Source organism: Cervus elaphus, chromosome 22 (genome assembly GCF_910594005.1).
Source record: "Cervus elaphus chromosome 22, mCerEla1.1, whole genome shotgun sequence".
Classification (NCBI taxonomy): domain Eukaryota; kingdom Metazoa; phylum Chordata; class Mammalia; order Artiodactyla; family Cervidae; genus Cervus; species Cervus elaphus.
The window spans coordinates 35,986,034-36,006,445 of record NC_057836.1 but is presented as its reverse complement, the minus strand read 5'-3'; the positions used below and the strand labels follow the sequence as shown (position 1 = coordinate 36,006,445).

General features: G+C 37.8%; 1 protein-coding gene across 3 annotated transcripts in view; it reads left to right on the top strand.

The window, feature by feature from the left end:
• ITPR2 (inositol 1,4,5-trisphosphate receptor type 2) overlaps nt 1–20,412 on the top strand; it is a 563,379-nt gene that overhangs the window by 109,009 nt on the left and 433,958 nt on the right. For 2 of the 3 annotated variants that reach the window (XM_043881798.1, XM_043881800.1), the window contains exons 3-8: nt 6,303–6,418; nt 7,209–7,295; nt 9,377–9,535; nt 15,360–15,458; nt 15,741–15,824; nt 16,308–16,454. In XM_043881798.1, the coding sequence (XP_043737733.1) occupies nt 6,303–6,418; nt 7,209–7,295; nt 9,377–9,535; nt 15,360–15,458; nt 15,741–15,824; nt 16,308–16,454 (692 nt within the window). Of the gene's footprint in view, nt 1–6,302; nt 6,419–7,208; nt 7,296–9,376; nt 9,536–10,473; nt 10,520–15,359; nt 15,459–15,740; nt 15,825–16,307; nt 16,455–20,412 lie in introns of those variants that run through there. The other variant, XM_043881799.1, reaches the window with a different exon arrangement.

Below are 20,412 nucleotides of genomic sequence, written 5' to 3'. Positions count from 1 at the left end.
ACGACTGAGCGACTTTTATGTCGCCTACTTCCCATGATAAAACATAAATGTTCCTTTGAGGTATTATAATTGTTTTATATCTATCTATATAGATATCAGAATTCTATATATTTATAGATGTAGATAGATATCCATGGGGTCGCAAAGAGTCAGACTCGACTGAGTGACTTTCACTCACTCAGATAGATTATATATTTCAGAGGATTTCAGTTCATATTCTGGCTTAATTCCTTACCAACTTTTTGGATTTAAGAGAAGTATCCATTTCTTTCTCTGGAATATAGAGAAAACTATCCTGGCTGACTCTCAATGTTGCTGTGAAGATCAGATGTTCTTTATTATCAATATGCAGAACTCTCTGTAGTTTATGAGGTGCTCCAAGGCAGTTAACTGTATCGAGCAAACCAAGTATGGTATCAGCATCTGTTACCACGGGGCCAGACAGTCACTTCGCGGGGCTTTCAAGCATCCTGTGTGTGATTGAACTTGTTAATATTTGTAAGTTATTTCAATCTATAGATTCTATCTTGAACGACTCAGGCAACTTACTCTGAGCTTTTGCTGCCTATGTCAGAGAAGGGAAAGGTTAGATTTTATCTGGAGCCCCCTTTGAGTTGTAACATTTTCAACATTTCTCTCTTCAGTAGTAAAATAGCTGACTTTTGCTTAGAAGAAGCTATCTTGCAATCTTCATGCTGGAAGCCACGTATTGTGATAAATTTTAACACACGCTAATACCGGCAGTAAATTTTCTTTGGCCTTTGTAACATTCTAGAAAATGCTTCCCCTCTTAGACACCCTCTATCCTTGCCTTTGGTCATGATCAGGGAGTCGATGTTTGGTTTGAAATTTCCATGCATAAACAAAACAATACAGACTCCTTAAAAAAATACTCTAAACTTAAAGATTTCTTTACACACACTGTATTTCAGGATACGTTTCTTAGAGAAACTGAAAAACGAAAAGAGGGCTACAATTATATTTTTGGCCAATGAATGTATACCTCTCTGACCAACTGTTAATTCTAATTGCTGGCATCCAGTCACCCCTCATCTGCCTGTCCCTGCCCCTGGGGAGAGTTTTGTTACCACTTTCCATTTTATCATTGGGAAGGGCCTGTTGTCTTCATGGAACTCTGCTCCATCCGGTTTATATTAAAAACAGGAGACGCTCAGAGGCTGTCCCTCCCCACCTTTCTCCATGTGGAGATAATAAAGCTCTTGGCAGCCACGTTCCCTGTAATCAGCATGAGGTAATTTTATAGGCTTCCATGAAAGAACCATTTGTTCAATGCCTGCTTTGTGACACCCATTTGCTGATGGTTTAATGTCTCGCCTCATTTAAATCTTACGACATCTCTTGGAGGGAGAAGAAATGAAACAAAGTTTTCTTTCCACCATTACCAAGGGAAATTGTTGGCTACTACATAACTTGAACTTCATGTATAATAACCTAGAATAGAGTCCTATAGACAGTTTCTGGGGTGCAAAAGCTGCCTTGTATTTTAGGAAGCACTTGTATCTGTGCAAACCAAAACATTTGAGAACTATTTAGTGAGGTATTGCGAGTAGAAATTTAGACTGGTTTCCTTCCAGACGCACATGGAGTCGCTTGGGAAGGCTAGTTCTTTGATGTACAGTGTTACATACTGTGGAATACATGCTCCACGCCATTTGAATGGCTTTCATATTTCTTCCCTCCACGAGCATTTATTAGAAGGTTTAAGATGCCAGCAGATCTTTCAGTTTAACGTGAACATTTCTGGGAGGTTTGATTTCCTTCCATGGTTTTAAAATAAATGTTTCAATTTTAAGACTTTTTTTTTTTTTTTAACAATATTGCTTGACTGAACATAGACTGTTTTGTCAGATTTCTAGCATTTCCTGACCTTCTATAATTCTGCAAAATTGCTGGCCTTAGATCTTAAGGTTAAGTTTTTTTTTTTTTAATTTAACTCTAATTACTTGCTTGTAATTACTTATTTGGGCTTTTGATGTTTGCTCTATGAAACAAACCTTGTCTTTTTTTTTTTTTTAATTATTCTTTGAGTCTTGAAATGCTAGAGTGTTGCTACCTAGTTAATAAATGACACGAAGTAGCTTTGTAATTGGAAAAGTCCCTGAGGTCTTTTTTCCTAGCAGTATATACATCTTTAAATTTAGAGGATGAGCAGACCAAGGGGCCCCAGCGTTCTGGAAGCAGGGTGAGGAGGGTGCTGAGAGAGGAAGGATAGGTCTGGATTCCTGCGTGCCAAAGAAAGTGTTAGTTGCTCAGTCGTGTCTGACTCTTTGTGAGCCCAGGTAGCCCACCAGGCTCCTTTGTCCATGGAATTCTCCAGGCAAGACTATTGGAGTGGGTGGCCATTCCCTTCTCCAGGGGATCTTCCCAACCCAGGAGTTGGGCCCTGGGTTTCCTGCATTGCAGGCGTATTCTTTACCAGCTGAGCCACCAGCGAAGAGAAAGGAAGGCTTTTTGTCAAGGCTGTACCCATGCTGGTGCTAGTTATTGCTTCTGCATATATTAAAAGTTACTACATGGTAGTGGAGACTTCACCCTCTACTTCTTGCCGTGCTGTTTCTGGGAATTCGAGAACTATACAAAAGCACAGTGTGGCGTCTGAGACTGCGGCATCAATGAAGGGGTGAACACCTTGCCATGAATTTGACATTTTGGGGTTACGTTTGGGTTTAATCTGAGAACTCTACTTTTTGAAGCTCTTTGCTGAGAGCTCTGTAAGTGTTTAGTCACTTCTTAATCTTAGTGAAGCTACTGCTGAATGAATGGAGCCATATTAATGATAATACCTTACATTTAATGCTTACTATAGGGCTTTAAAGTTCACAGAGTAATTTCACAGATTTTCTATTATTATTATTATTTTTCTCATCTTAGCAGCCCTGTGAATTAGGTGTGGCAAGTATTATTGTGATCTTTATTGTGCAGTATATTTAAAATCAGACAGAATACATGACTAGCCCAAGAACAGTAGATTTTTTAAAATGTTTTCTAAAGGAGGTAGAAGGAGAGTTACACACTCACTCACACACACACACACACACACACACACCCATCACTGTTACCACCAACAGCATTTTTACAGAGGTCTGCATGTCCTAGGTTTCCTCCTGTCAACCAAAATAGTCCTGTGATGTTGGTACCCACACTTCAATTATTTACAAAATGAGATGCCTCCTGGGGAAGGTGGCTGAGGAGAACTATACAGCTGAGGCTCTGAAAATGGAAAGGGCTTTGAAAATCTAAGCCTTAGTGTCAGCTAGACTATCCTCACTTTCCCTCTCCCTCACCCTTCCCCACCCCACACTAATAGGTAAGACTAAGCCTATTGGTTCTGCTACTTTCTTTTTAAATCTGCAGCTACCCTAAAACTCCCATATGCCCAGATCCTCCCTGTCTCTGATCACACTGGCAGTGGACTTTCATGCTGGGCTTCTCATCTTGCTGTTTATGTCATCTTCCATGTGCTGTAAGAGCTGAAAACCCTAAGAACAGGGTGTTTTCTTGGGGTGAAGAGCATACTCCTAACCTAGAACATGGCACTCTGCAGACCCAGATTTCAGCCAGTGTTGCCGATTTCATTTCACAGCCTGGGATGTCATTTTCCTGCCTGGTTGGTAGCTCCCTGGGCATTCTGCTTCTCTGCCCTTGTACCCGCCGTGGGCTCAGTTTGAGATGCAACTCCCCCCACCCCCCACCAACCCCTGCGCATTTGAACCTTCTTGCCAACATGCTGAATTAGTATAGATTCTTTAACACTTGACTTGTGTCTTCTTCTCTGGAAGATTTTTTCTGGATCCCCCTAAACAATGTGAATGGGCTCTTGCATCTTTGAGGCCCACAGCACCTTCTGCAGAGCCTCATTGTGAAAGTTCACCACACAGTCGATGCCTGTTTCACCCACTAGACTGAGAGCTTTCTGAGGACAGGGTCTGAGTCTTCACACCCAGAGGCACAACCTACTAGTCAACCCTAGTTGGCTGGATGTTTGACTGGATGCTTCACAATCGCTTTGGCTATAACGATGAGGATTGTGACAGTTTCTTTGCTAGCTACCCAAGGATACCATTCATTAGAAGTGCTCCTGGGGTGGTCCAGAATTTAGGAAAAAAATATTTTCTTTGTCAAAAGACTATTTCCTAATGGACTTAACTAGGGATTTGAAGTAATGGAGAACCCATTTTTTTTTCTTTCTTCATAGATGAAGGTAATCAGAAGTAGATATTGCAGATTATGGCATTGAGTTCTACTTAAATATAGACTTGTATTTTTGCTGCACTAAACAATGTAGGGTTTGGCCATTCGCCTAATATAGGCCAGTTAAAGCGGTCTGTTGTATTACTTCGGGAGTACTCTTTCGGAGATATCACTAAACAACCTTGGTATGCGTGCTTGTAAAACTTGTATATTCTCTTTGTAGATACTAATATATAGGAATAGTTTCTAGGTGTTATCAGCTATGTTGCCAAGGAAAACAGTTTTTAAATCTAGTTATTTGGGTTTCACACACTTGTGCCTGGTGAGGATTCCTGTCTCCTGCTGTAATTATGACGAGTCTTTTGACCTACTTTGAGCAGCTAGAAGGTATCTGTTTTCTGCTACTTATAAAATATTTACTCATCCACATCAATAACTTTTAGACCAGAAGTTAATAATGTTTTCTATAGGTGTATGTGTGTAGAAGGGAAGCAATCAATAGAGTTTGTATTATTTATAGTTACAAGCTATAGAAAAAAGTCATTATTTCTTCTGAGTTTTAAAACTTCCTTAAGTAATTTACAGTAATATTTCTTGATCATGTGTGCCATTAGAACCAAAAGCAAGTGAGATTTGAAAAGAGATTGTCTTGGACTTCCCTGGTGGTGCAGTGGATAGGTATCTACCTGCCAGTGCAGGGGACAGGGGTTCGACCCCTGGTCCCAGAAGATCCCACATGCCACGGAACAACTAAAGCCTTGTACCACAACTCCTAAGCCTGTGCCCTGGAGCCCTGGTCTGCAACTAGCGAACCCATGTGTTGCAACCACTGAAGCCTGTGAGCCTAGAGCCTGTGCTCCACAAGAGAAGCCACTGCAATGAGAAGCCTGTGTACAACAGTGAAGAGTAGTCCCTGCTCACCGCAACTAGAGAAAATCTGAGCTCAGCAACAAAAGCCCAGTGCAGCCAAAAATAAACAAATAAACAAGAGTATATGAAAAAAGAAAAAAGATCACCTCATTTAATTCTGTACTTAATTTTAAAGAGAATAATAGAATGAGCATATATATATATGTGTATATATATATATATATATATATATAATATAGTCAATAATGTGCCTAAAATTGACATTTGAATTGACTGAATTGTATCTTCGGAAATGTATTTGAAAAATGAAAATGAATGTAAACATTAACACATCAGTCAAAACAAGGTTAATTTATTATATAGAATTTTTACAAATTTTTGTGAGATAAATGAAAATAATGTTTGGATCTTCTGTGACAATACTCCTTTACTATAGAATATTGGGAGTTGACGTCTATTCTAGGTTGTAATCCATTCCACAAACACATAGAATCATTAGCAAATAAAAGCAGTGCTCAGTCAAACTTCCATTTTCCTCTTTAAACAGGAAATATTTGTTTTTTCACTTAGAGATATCACTATATTATTTCACTATGATTTTCTAACTTGATGTTTAGTAGTAGATTTAGGACTATAATCTTAGTTTTTTGTTTTTCTTTGTTTTTCCCTTATAACAATGCAGTGCAATCATTATAACATACTGCATCTCAGATTTCCACACCGTATTCACCCTAGGTATGTGTAACCTTGGGGAATAGATGGCTGAATTGTGATTGCTTGATTGCTGTGATTGTTTCTACTTCTTCCATCACTTTTGACTATCAAAGATACATACCATGAATAAGTAATTGATTGTGCAAGGTCAGATAAGGCGAGGAAAGACACTAATCTGGTTCTACTGACTTTCTAAGACCAGGTACCCCATTATAATTAAGAAGTGCTTAATAACATTTACATTGGTTTGGTTTCTTTATAAATCACGTTAGCAATGGTTTATTTTAAAAACCCTAAGCTAATGAAAAGGGTGGTATTTTAACAGACTAATTATTTGAGAAGAAATATTATGGGTAGAATTTAAGAATTCACCAGAGAGTGGGCTAAATGATGTTTAAATGTTATTTATGCTCAGACATTCAAGACTCTAACACTCAGCTATAAGGGAAATCTAAAATATGCTGGTCTCCTTAGTTACAGTGTTTTCGTTTGTTGGTTTGTCACAGACTGCCTGTTTAAGGTGTGCCCTATGAACCGATACTCTGCTCAGAAGCAATATTGGAAAGCCAAGCAAGCTAAACAAGGGAACCACACAGAGGCAGCCTTGCTGAAGAAATTACAGGTAAGGACCAGCCTTCCATCTCTCTGGCTTAAGATAGAGCAAGTACAACAATAACAAAAGGTCTATTCCATAGCTTAGTGATTGCCCTCAGTACGCTGAGATCCAGAATAGATGTGGCAACATGCTGAAAGTGGAAAGGACTGTGAAGTCCTTTTAATCAGTGTATGACTACTGATTTCCTGGTGTGTAGGGAATGTATTTCTTGCTATTTATTAGGGTGTGCCAGACCAGTTCAGATATTCACATCACACTGAAAACCAATTCAGAATCTCTGCAGGAATATCAAATCCAGTTATATTTTACCTGACATAGGACCCCATTTTTTTTGAAAGACGATCAGAAAAAAAAATTAAAAGTCTATTGTTTCTGATTTGGACTCTGTGTAAGTTTAATAGGACTTCGTGTGTCATTAAAATTCCTGTTACTTTTAGAATTGAAACTGTATTTTGAAGCCTTTGAAATTTATCTGTGTTTGGCTTCTCTAGCAATATTCCTAATGAAAATAATTTTTTAAGACCAGACTGCTTAGTCCTTTTTCTGAAATTTCCAACATAAGAGCATATCAGTATATTTTAGGCTGCATTTCAGCATTAAACTGAGAGAATTGTCACACATTTTAATCATATATTTAGTTACTGCCCCACTTCTCCCTAAGCACCAAGTTTAAAGCAATCCACCTATTTTAGTCTCGATTGTATTCTTTGTCCCTAAAATAAACCTTTTTTCTGTGTCAGCTATTGTTCTCTATTTGTTATGCTTTCACAGTAAATATTTGATAATCACTTTACAGCATGCTGCAGAACTGGAACAAAAACAAAATGAATCAGAGAATAAGAAGCTATTGGGAGAAATTGTGAAGTACAGTAATGTTATACAAGTAAGTGTCTATTTATTTTCATGTAAAAGAGATGAATATTTTATCAATAATTTGCATTTGGTAGAAATGCCAACCTGTATTAAAATTGGGGGCTACAATAGTTTGTTCTTTGGTCAGAATTATACAGACAGTGTGATATTTTCAGTTGATATTCAGCACATCATTCTATATGAATAAATCTGGTGTGTACACATAAAGAAATGAGCTTATCTAGATGTATTGCACAAATTATTAAATCAAAAGGAAGAAGATGGGGAAAAGCTTGTAATAAAATAGTCTTTTAGAATTAATGAGACTAAACATGTAACATATGAAGCTTTATCTTTTCATTTTGTAGGGAGGAAAGTTTTCAAAATGTACTTTTAGATGAGAACTGTCCTTGAGTTATTATATCTTCTATTTCAATTAATATGCACACTGATTTATTTCATCAGCATTTCTTTCTTGTGCTTCACTTAGATCTTTTAATTTTTTACTTGATAGTTGTTAATATATGCCCCACCTTGTTCCAAAAAGAATGTAAGGCATTTTCAAAAATACTTTTCACATAATAAGATAAAATAGAAATAAATAAGGCAACTGGATCAAAGGGAAAATACTGATTGCATGAATAAAGTGAAGTCAAAGGTGAAGCATGTTTATCATATCCATGTTGTAAAGGCTGGTAAACTTTGAGTTGAAGCCTTTTTGTTGCTTGTCGAGGTATAAGGCCATGTGAAATATTGCGATATTCACATGTTAGTAGAAGGCCGGTACAGAGAACTAAGTCAGAAGTTTGGAAGCACAAACATTCTCAGGAAGAGGACCAGAGAACTGTTTCTCCAATGAGCTCTCATAAAGAGGACACTGTTTAATATAGTAAACAATGGCCCTAACAACTTCCTTACCATAAATGCTACAATGAGGTGTTTCATAGAGCTGTTTCAAAAAATAACATCCCCTGATGTTTTGTTATTGGTCAGTGGCCAAGTGCCAGAGCACGGGACCAACAGAGCAATTCTCTGATGGGGCAAGAGGAGAGCCCTGGGTCTGCGACTCCCCGGTTGTTACGAGTTAATCCCATAATAGACTGTGTGTTACCTGTGGCTGAATGTCCCTTGGGTGGTCCTCCATAGCTAGAGTTTCTCTTAACCAAGTTTTGCTTCATATTAAGTACCAGCAAGCAGAACTTAGGTTTCTTGTCAAGAATCTGACTTGCAAATATTTCCCAACACGTTAAGGGCTGAGCCACACGCTCTAACAGGGTGGATTCCAAAAGGACTGGAGTTGGCCCATGAGGGTTTTCACTGATTTCACTGGAAATTTCTGAGATAATTTCCTTTTTATTTTGTGGATGTTAAAACGACCATTCTTTTTTTGAAAAGATTGGATTAATAAACAGGAAGTTTATTTGTTTCAGTTTTCCTACTCAGAATAGTGTCTTGGAAAGGGTTTGCCCATGGGATCCAGATAACCCCAGCGGTGGCCCTCCTGCCTTCATCTGAGAAGGAGCGGGATCGTGTCCTCTTGTGGGAGAGGTTGTTTAGGATGAGCAGTTGGTCTCCTCACACAGGGGGATAAGGGCTGGTTTTAGGCAGTGGTGGTTAATAATATGAAGTGGGTTGATGCTTTATTCCAGTTCCTTGCTTATCCTTTAATATAGTTTGCTTTTGTGGCCAGGCAGGAATTGAGAAAGAATATATTGAGTTGATCAAAGAGTTCATTCAGGCTTTTCTGTAATATCTTATGAAAACCTGAATAAACATGTTCGCAAACCCAGTAGTGAGGAGTAACATCCTGGTCTCTTTTGGAAAGCCTGGGTTTGTCCTATTGTTTATCAGTAGATGAAAATCATTCAGGGACGTGTCCTTAGGTTTTTTTCCTTATGTGCTCACTTCCTATGAAACAGCACTGGGGGTGGAGGTGAGGAGGAACCCAAAGAAAGTTAACTTGGAAAGATGGTAAGTCTGCAAAGAGCTTCTTTGTTTACTCTCTCCCCTGAGCCGTGTTATGTGGGTATGTGATTTAAATATAAATATATGTGTGTAATGAACAGAGGAGATCAAAGAATGAAGGCAGTAATCCCTATCTTTTCCCTACAGCTACTGCATATAAAAAGCAACAAGTATCTGACTGTCAACAAGAGATTACCTGCTTTACTCGAGAAGAATGCCATGCGTGTGTCCTTGGATGCTGCGGGAAATGAAGGGTCTTGGTTTTATATTCATCCCTTCTGGAAGCTGAGAAGCGAGGGCGACAATGTATGTAGCTCTAAGATGAAGAGAAAAAGTGTGTTCTTAAAGATGTTAGTTCTTAATAATGGGAGAATCCAAAAAGTGCGAAGAAAGAAAAGATAGTTTTCAAGCTTCCACATATTATTTTACGTTAATTTCTTTAATAGGTTGAAAGCATTTATTTATAGTACAGATTGTGCTCGGGAATCATACAAAGACTAAGATCAGATTGATTTAAAATCATCTTCCAGACAGAATTTTGTGAAAGAATTTTAAGTAACAGAATTTGCTTCTTGGCCTTATTCAGGAGGGAGTGTGGCTGTATAGAATAAGCTGTGTTTAGGAGATGGGAGTTTATTCCTTTGAATTAATAGAGTAACACAGCAAATTATGACAATGTCATTTATTGGCTCAGTGGCCAGTTGTTTACAATCTGTACAACTTAATAAATGTGCAATGTATGAGGAGATGTGTAATGTAATGATTGGCAGTGGCTCATTGGTGACAATACTTAAATATGTTATAGCATATGAATTTTAGTAGTTGCAAAATATTTTTCTGCTGCTTTATGGAGCAGAGAAAATAAAAATTACGTGTGATGATTTAATAAGATCAATAGTTAGATATTTTTGTGTGTAATAGATGAAGTAGCAGGTGACAGTCCCTGGCATGTGGGAGATGCTTAATAAATTCTGGTTGACACCAAGTACTCAATAAATTTTGTAAATAGAATACAAATATTGAGTCAGGTGATCAATAAAAATAGTTGAGATTTTAAAAAATTAACATTAAAAGTTGAAAGCAATGTTAAGGTCTTATTATTCTGACAGTTTTCTCAATCAATACTATAATGATATTTTAAAATGTATTGGCTGTTTCTTGTCTTAGGAATGTCTTATATTGTAATAAATCTATTTTTCCAGTGAATTTTGAAGTCGAAATTCAACTCCACAGGTTACAAGCTTCATGGTTTAATTTGGTTAATAGATTAGCTGATGGTATCCTCCTTCGGTAAGGTTTGGGAGAAGCATGGCATGCAGGAATGTAATGCACTTTAAACTTGTTTTGGATTCCTTGAAAATAAGTTATTTTCTTTTTTCTTTTGGCATCAAGTGATATGTGCTGTGAGCATGACATATATTTTAATTTCAGTAGGTAGTTAATTACAGTCAACTCTCAATCATTCGGGGACTGGTCATGCAGCTTAAGAACAACCTGTGTCTTTGGATGCCCTGTTTTAAAATACTTCTCCAGTCCCCCTCACTGAGTAGGGTCCCTGTTTGCAGGTAGTCAATGAAAATTAAGCATGAAAACAAACAAGAGCTGAGCTCAGGCTCTCAAGGAATGGGATGAAATCGTTGGATAAATTAGAGCCTTGAGATTAGCGTGGATTTTATTAATTCATGCTATCTAATTTGTCATCTTATCTATTCCTTTCCCTACTCCCAAATGCCTTTATGGACTTCTTTCATGGTTCAGATGGTAAAGAATCTACCTTCAATGTGGGAGAACCAGGTTCGATCCCTGGGTCGGGAAGCTCCCCTGGAAAAGGGAATGGCAACCCGCTCCACTATTCTTACCTGGAGAATCCCCATAGACAGAGGAGCCTGGTGGGCTACAGTTCATGGGGTCACAAAGAGTTGGACATGACTGAATGATGAACAGTAAGCTCCAAATGTCAATAAGGATGATTTTATTAATTCATCCTATCTAATTTTTCATCTTATATTCCTTTCCCTACTCCCAAATGTCTTTACAGGATCAAAGAGAGTTGACTGTAATGAACTATTTCAAATAATTAGTTGGACTGGATTGCAGGATGGGGAACAACCTACCACCCAAGCACTTCTTCTTTGTTAAAGTGGATAGTATAATTGTTACATGCAAAATAGAGATCCTCCTTATATGGATGTGCTCCATAAAGCATGGCTAAAACAACCTTACACATTGCTTTTTGCTGAAATAGCTCACTGTTTTTGCTCACCACTGTAGCTTTTGTGTGTGATTAAGGTTGCTGTGAAAGCATAAGCACATCCATAGACCTTTATTTCCATGAAAATAATTATATCATAATGCTCATTTTCCTCCTTAGGAATAGGTAGCATTTTTCTAAAATATAAGTGTACTGTATTTTATTGAAGGCAGTTGGAAACCCTGTCATTTCATAGCAAGTGGTTTAATTACTATTGATTTTTTGAAGCAGTTTTTCATAAAATTTTTTAAATTATCAAAGTATGATAACACTTACTGGAGACTTGGAAAATACAGAGCCAAGTTACATATATTTCCACTATATGTTACAATTATTTTTTAAGTAGATAATTAAAATTTTTTGGTTGGCATTTCAGTATCATACTCTCAGAAATTAGTAGAATGAATAGATAGAAAAGTAGAAGGGATATAGTAGATTTGAAGAGCACTATGAACTGATTCAACATAATTAAGCTTTATACAATTTTCACACAACAGGATACAAATTCTATTCATTTCCATGACTGTATAAGACTATAGATTAAAAAAAAATTAAACTAAAAAGAAGAAATTGCAAGATTTAAAGGACTTTTAAATTTCTATTTTATTATTTACTAATTAGTTAAGTTGCGATTTAGGTTATAACTACCCAAAAGATGTTCAGTGACTGAAAGCTAATGTAAGACTAAGGCTGATGATAGGCTAGAGAGAAAAGTGCTCATATCCTCAAAGAATCAGTGGTTTCTACTGTTTAAGGCCATCTCTGTCATATATATCTTATAGAATTTCAGGGTAGATAATTTTTGGGGAAAAAATAGTTTCATGTATCCCTCAACTTTTAGCTGTGTAGATGTCCTTGCTTGTTGTTGCTCAGAAAGTCACTGGGGACAGCTTTGAGCAGAGTACATAAATATTTTATTTTTGTTTATCTTCCCTTGATTGAGTTGTTAATTTTTCATCCTCAACTTTGATCTAAGAAGACATCGGTTCTTTACCTTGATAGTAGATTTTAAAAGGGAGAAATGGTCAGATATTTCTTTCAGTCAAGAAATAGAAAAACAACCCTTAGGGAAAGAGCCTCTTTAAATAGCAAGTAGATTTCACCCTTTTGAAAACCTAGACTCCTTGGAATTCCAGAGCAGGTGAGACTTGATCCCTGGTGTTTTGATTTCTGCTGCAGTGTTCTTTTCACAACACCAGGTGCCACTTCAAAAGAAGGGTGGCTGCTGGTGGTATTGTGTTGCTCTTTATTTCCAGTAAAATCCCAGCATGAATCTTCCATGACTGTTACATAGAATCAGCAGAAATGCTTTTGGAATTGCAGTTTTTTAAAATGTGTGTGCACTAGAGTGAACGTGATATGGCAGAAAATGATATCATCCTCTAGTTCTGTATTAAATATATGGCTTCTCAGAGGACATCTCTCTGCGTCAGTGGATCAGGCTCTATGCCTGCACTCTTCTGAAAATACTACCAAATTTACCAAGTTGTCTAAACAGATAAGAATTCCTCAAGAATAGAGACTACTTCTTACATACACTTGTGTTATTCCTAGCACGTCTTACTGTTCTTTTTGTATCTTATGATTAGCATCTTGTCCATTTCATTTGTCAGTTTTATTCATCATGTGTGATCAAAGTAACCACTGTCAACAACAAGACCTAGGACCTGGAAATTAGTGAGATCATGTTAGATTCTCCTTATGAATACCACACTTAAGAATCTTTGAAGTTGGTGACATTTTGGCTATATGACTAGTCTCAAAGTTATAGAAGACTTTACAGCTATTGTTTTGAAGTAAAACTAATATAGGGATTGATCCAAAGCTTACAGAAAACTATGGTAAAATAGTGAGTCTTAGAGCACTGACTATAGGTGCAACCAAAGTATTCTTTTAATTAGTAAGATGTAGCTAAAATACGTCATTATAGTTAGCAACTTATTGGCTAATATTTATAGAGTACAGACAGGAATGATAGTGAACCAAATCTAACTGTTCTTTAGGAAGTTGGAAGACCAGATGTAGTATTGGCAGAGTGCAGTGTTGAGTCCCAGTGTCTTGTAGAATGGAAGACTATTCACGCGTCTACATGATTTTGAGACTTGGAGTTGGCTTGGTGTCATGTGCAATAACATATGTTTTTGTTTTTCGAGGGAGGTATTGAAAATATGTCTGTCATGTTGATTTTTGTTTATTTTGTTTGTAATTTAATTGCTTAAAATAGATACCAATTCGTGATTCAAAGATAGAAAACAATATAAAGATATATAGGGAGAAGTCTCTTTTTCATCCTTTTTCCCATGTTCCCAGTTCCCACTTCTCTTTTTCACAGTTAACCACTGGGATGATTTCTTATGTGTATACTCCTACTCTCCCTTTTTTACGCAAACATAGCCCAGTTCTGCCCTCTCATCCTCTCACTTAGCACAGTCTCTAAATGATTTTTTCCATATCTGGACATAATAAAGAGCTTCTGTAATGGTTCTTTCTGAATCACAGCCTCCACCTGGTTATGGACTTGAAAGGCAGGATGGTGAACAGAGACCAGTCCTGTAAATAACAGAAGTCATTCCTGCAAACCAAAGAATAACCTTCTTTTGCTCGACTGATGAGCTTATGGCTTCTCTATCATATTTGAATCTCCAGGTATAGTTTGTGACAACAGTACTGTAGGTGAAGTAGACTCTTATATATAATTTATTGACATTGAAAATGTGAAATTATGTTCCTTAAAGTCTTAGTCTAGATTCAGATCCAGGGAGAAGACGTTTTATCTGTTTTTATTGTCTCAGTCCTAATTTGTTTTTCAGTTATCTATTAATCTATTCTAATATTTAGTTGATATGAAATATGCAAAGGGAAGGTATTGGTTTTCATTTCTGAAGTGGTGAGCAATTTTGTGAAGAAGAGTGAAGGTACTACAGAAGTAAATCTTCTAGTGGAACTTGACAAAAGTAACTTTAATAACTATAACATAACTGTTCACTATTATCATTAAGAAAAGCACAACTTCATTTCCCCGCAGTGATGAATAAAGACACTTAAAGATCAAGCAAGCATTGTTAATAAAAAGATCAACTTTGACTTATTTCTTTAGAGCACTTTTCCCATAATTAATTTTAATTTTTATTTACAAATGAGCACCAGGTTTAAGGAACACTGTTAGTATTGGATGTTTAAGATTAAAGGGAACTGGTTACCCAACGCCCAAACTATAAACATGTTCCTATAGAGTCATACCAGATTCTTTATTTTCTGAATCCAGATGATATTAGAATGTTTATTAAATTTCTGAGACTATGGGACAGATCAAATATAGTAGATTTGTTTTTAATTTAGAGCAAATACAAATGTATAAGATTCCCTGCTTGCACTTGAAGTGGTTTTAATGTTTAGGCAGATTTTTGTTTTGTGGCAGATGTATTCATTCTTGATAGCTCCTATGTACATGGCATCAGACCTCTGTGGAGGGATGCTGACCTAATTACTGACATTAAGAAAGCTCTAACTGAAATGGCAAACCAATAAGAAAAGAATCTAGGGACTTCCTTGGCAGTCCAGTGGTTAAGATTCCATGCTTCTACCCCAAGGGGTGTGGATTTGATCCTGGTTGGGGAACTAGGATCCCACATGCCAAGCAAAAGAAAAAAAAAATCTGCACCAGTTTTATGAATCCACACTTATAGGCCCTGTGGGACATGATTATATAATCATTTATCAGAAGATATTTTATCTTAAAGAGAAAAGAATTGACCTAAAATTGGGAAACAAGTCAAATATTAGGTCAATAATGAGGACTTTTTACAGTTATTTTTAGCATCAAATATATCACCACAGATCCATGCAGTGTCTCAGTTGCAACTTGATTCTGATTTCCAGATTGTTGTTGGAGATAAAGTTGTTTTGATGCCCGTGAATGCAGGACAGCCACTGCATGCCAGCAACATAGAACTACTCGATAATCCAGGGTGTAAAGAGGTAAGTTTGGGAGGAAAGGAAGTGAATTTGTTGATTTTTATCACGAGAAGAAAAAGAAATCTTATAGTTTCTTTCATTGTTTTCATAAGCATAAGCCCAGTTTATGCTAGTTATTATTACTAAGATACCTATAGGTTTTGAATGGTCCTTTGAAGATATTTTTTGACATACATACCCCATTGTCCAAAGTTGTTCTTTTTTCTCCTTCCTCTGGTTGAAGTAATAATTCATGGTATAAAATGGAACCTGCCGTCTTATAACTTAACATCTCTTCATTAATAGGTGAATGCTGTTAATTGCAACACTAGCTGGAAAATCACTTTGTTCATGAAATACAGTTCCTATCGAGAAGATGTACTAAAAGGAGTAAGTATGTTACGTAGGACATTTGCTGGAAGAATCGAAGCTTGTCTTACTGAGCTTCTAGATGCAAAACCTATGTGTTCACTGTGTTTGAAGCTTAGAATGTGACTGTAAACCTTAAACTCATTTTGAGTTTTCCTTCCTATATTTGGAAATGTATACGTAATCATTAAAAGCCAAGTGTTAGCAGAAGGGCCCAGAGTATCAAAAACCTACAGAGTCACCTACTTCTTACGTCTGTTTGTTCAAACTTTTGTTGAAAATAGTTTTTATTTATTTTTAGTTGAAGGATAATTGCTTTACGGTATTGGTTTCCTTTCTGCCATTCATCAACATGAATTAGCCATAGGCATACATAGGTCCCCATACATACCTCCCTCCTATCTCCTACCCTTTCCCGCTCCTCTAGGTGGTCACAGAGCCCTGGTTTGAGTTCCCTGAGACATACAGCAAAGGAAATGCAGTTTTTTTTGCCTCTTTTTCTAGGGTGATGTTGTTCGATTGTTCCATGCCGAACAAGAGAAGTTTCTGACTTGTGATGAATATGAGAAAAAACAGCACATTTTCCTTCGTACAACCTTGCGTCAATCAGCCACTTCTGCCACCAGTTCTAAAGCACTCTGGGAAATAGAGGTGCGTAAGTAATTTTTGGCTTTTAATAAATGCTTATATCTAAAAGACAAGGTCACTTGTATGGTTTATCGTTATAAGCATCACTTGTGCGTGCTTGCACACTCAGTTGCGTCAGTTGTGTCCAACTCTTTTCGACCTCATCACTCTAGCCCGCCAGGCTTCTCTGTCCATGGGATTCTCCAGGCAGGAATACTGAAGTGGGTTGCCATGCCCTCCTTCAGGGCATCTTCCCGACCCAGGGACTGAACCTGTTTCTCTTATGTCTCCTGCATTGGTAGGCAGATTCTTTACCACTAGCGCTACCTGGGAAGCCCAAGCATCACTTGTGATAGATTCATAAAGCAATAATTTTTGTGAAACCTCTTGTACCTGTTTACTGCTGTGACCCAGTCTGAAATGTTGCTACTTCCTTTGTTTATCTTCTTAGAGGCATCTTTCTCTTTCTCTTGAATTTAATAAGTGTATATATAATTTTGCTTTTAAAAATTCCATTGTAAAGTGTTGACTTCAGGTCAACAGCAGACTGCAGGCCTTGAGCCTTGAAGGGCGCTGGTGCTGAGATGGGGCAGGAGGACTCCCTGTAAGTGAGCATCAGAAGCCCAGTCACTGAAAAGAGCGTTTGTGTCTCCTGGGGATGCTCTTTCTATTGGAGTGAAGAGAACCATAGTTAAGAATTCATTCACCTTTAAGAGGTATTTTCTTAAATGTGCCAATATGATAGAGTAATTAAGAAAATGGAAGGTATGGGTTTCTCTTTAAAGGAACTTTCTATATACTGGAAGAGATAAGACATACCTGTGCTGTGCTTAGTCACTCGGTTGTGTCTGGCTCTGTAGCCCCATGAACTGTAGCTCCTGTATCCATGGAGCTTCTCCAGGCAAGAAAGATATACCTGAGTGACTGCAAACAACCCGATAAGTTCTGTCTGGATTGAATGTATCTCCAGCCGCTGTAGCGGTGGTGCTCAACCATTTCAAACCCACCCCCCCTTTTACAGCAATATATTTTATTATACTTCCTCTATGTATGAAAATGAAATTCATGGTTAATATTATTATTATATATTCTCGTGATTAAAAAATCAATAAAATGCCCAAATTCTAATATAAAGAAGATACAAAAGGAAAATAATTTATAATAATATGCATTTCAACATATAAATACGTACTGTAGAAACTATAACATTTATACCCATCTTGGGGCTTCCCTAATAGCTCAGTTGGTAAAGAATCCACCTGTAATGCAGGAGACCCCAGTTCGATTCCTGGGTCAGAAAGATCTGCTGGAGAAGGAATAGGCTACCCACTCCAGTATTCTTGGACTTCCCTTGTGGCTCAGCTGGTAAAGAATCCACCTGCAATGCGGGAGACCTGGGTTCGATCCCTGGGTTGGGAAGATCCCTGGGGATGGGAAAAGTTACCCACTCCAGTATTCTGGCCTGGAGAATTCCATGGAATGTAAAGTCCATTGGGGTCACAAAGAGTCAGGCTTGATTGATCGACTTTCACTTTCACTTCACTTTCACTTTGATGGATTCATTTAGATTTGGGAGAAGTGATAAAAGAAGAGGGTAAGAAGACATTCTATACAAGTACAGGAAAATGAAATAGCATAGCTAAATGTGGGCCCTTGAGTAATATCTAGTATTAGGAGAGGTAATAACAGAACAGACTTATTTGTACATGACTTAAAAAAGAAATCACCATAATTGAAATAAGGATAATGAGGCAAATTACAAGCTATTGAAACAGAGAAAATGAGGAAGTATAATATTTATGTAAATGAGCCGAGCCTTAATTATAAATGTTACATAAAGACAATTCTCTAAGTTATGACGTGGTTTAGAATAGAGATGAAATAGCACAAAAGCATGTTGAGGCATATTTTCAGTCTCTTGCATTCAGAAGGGACCATATCCTTCAATGTATTTGGAGACCATATACATTGGTCTTTAGTAGGTGACAGGGAATTAAGTCGGAGGAAAACAACTACCGCCAAAACTTCATAATCCTCTTCCCAGAAGCCAATCTCACGAATTCTCTTATTAGAATAAGAGAAAGATAACAGGCAACCAGGAAATAAATACATAGTTAAAACATTTTTTTCATACTTATCATTATACTCCAAGAATTTTCAAAATATAGGGGGTAGGGCTTCCCTGGTGGCTCAGTTGGTGATGAATCTTGCCTGCAATGCAGGAGACCCAGGTTTGATCCCTGGATTAGGAAGATCCCCTGGAGAAGGGAATGGCTACCCACTCTAGTATTCTTGCCTGGAGAATTCCATGGAGAGGGTAGCCTATTGGGCTGCAGTCCAGGCAGTCGCATAGAGTCGGACACGACTGAGCGATTAACACTTTGACCTTTCACTTCCTTTCAGCAGTACTGTTAAATGCTATTTTAAAATTTTATTGGCAAAATACAGTGATGGAAAAGTTATATAGCAAATTCCTTACACAGTGAGTTTGGTTCCAACTCTGTTACAAGAAATTTTGTATCTTCCCTCTTATATATTTGCTGTTAGTTTTATAGCTCTTGATGTAATTTTGCCACTGCACCAAAATCCTTCCCAACAAAATGTGTGGTTGGAAATGTTATGATCCATTGAGGCAGCCAGAATGGAGAGAGTGGATACATTATTCAGTAATTTTGACATAATATCTTGGATTCACGTAAGCTTCCTTATCACACAGTGAATTTCTCTAAAATGATTGGCCTTTTCATATAAAAGCTTTATATGTAAATATAAAAGCTCTGATGTAAAAGCTTTTCCGTATGATTGCATGTTACAGCACTAGCAGTTTATATTTGTGGTAGGTTTTATTTCTGCTGGAGATTGGAAAGTGATACTGGGGGCCTTTCTGTATGGTGTGCTACATCAACCAGGCTTCAGTTCAGGAAGCCTGAGCATCAGGTGTTTCGAGCAGACAGATATTTAAAATTGGAAATTGGTTTCAACGTTGTTGGAAGGACTGGATGGGAAAAAGTGGGATGAAGAACATGGTTTTATGTAAAGATCTGGTAGGGCTGGAAGCCAGGGCTGCCTCTTCCTGTGCTCCAGTCCTCCACCATGCCTCTCCGTGGGAGGCCCTGCAGGGCAGCTGCTGCCACCTTTATTGGGGCACTTAGAGGAGTCTCTCTTTCACTGTCCATTGCTTCCTGTCCTGGTGATACAACAGGGCACTTAGAAGGACGGGGATGGTCCTGAGTGTCACACACAGTATCTAGCCTGTGCTTGAACTCTTCTGTGAATTGCAAGATATTTAATATCTTCGCCACTGTTCATTCATCCCAGTAGTGTCCCTCAAAAATCACTGTGATAAATGAAAATGTCCTCCCTTCCCTGACTCCAAATTGTCCTTTAGGGAGCTGTATGTACTGCTATTGCTAGACCCACTAATGTATAGCGCAGGGGTTCTTAGTCTGTGAATCCTGGTGAGTGTCAAGTTATTTATTAACCTCCAGCAGTTGTATACAAAAGGTGTGTGAGCGTATGTGTGTATGTGAGACAACTCATGGATTTTATTGGATTCTCAGAGATATCTGTGTCTCTCCCAAAGGAGTAAGAGTTCAAATACTGACAAGATCATGGTAGGGGGTGGGATGAGCAAAGAATTGGTGGAAGAAGGTTGTTTCGGGAACTGAACTTTGAAGGATACGCAGGTGTTTGGCCATAGAGGGAGTATTTTTGTAAGACTTCATCCACTTTGAAATATTTTCGCAGTTATCTCATTTGAGCTTTTGGAACATGGGAAGAAATGGGAGCTGGGGCCTAGCAAAAGGCATTGGGAAGTTCTATACATTTGTTTGCCTGGTGACTCAGATGGGAAAGACTCTGCCTGCAGTGCAGAAGTCCAGGTTTGATCCCTCATCGGCAACATTCCCTGGAGAAGGGAATGGCAACCCACTCCAGTATTCTTTCCTGGAGAATTCCATGGACAGAGGAACCTGGAGGGCAA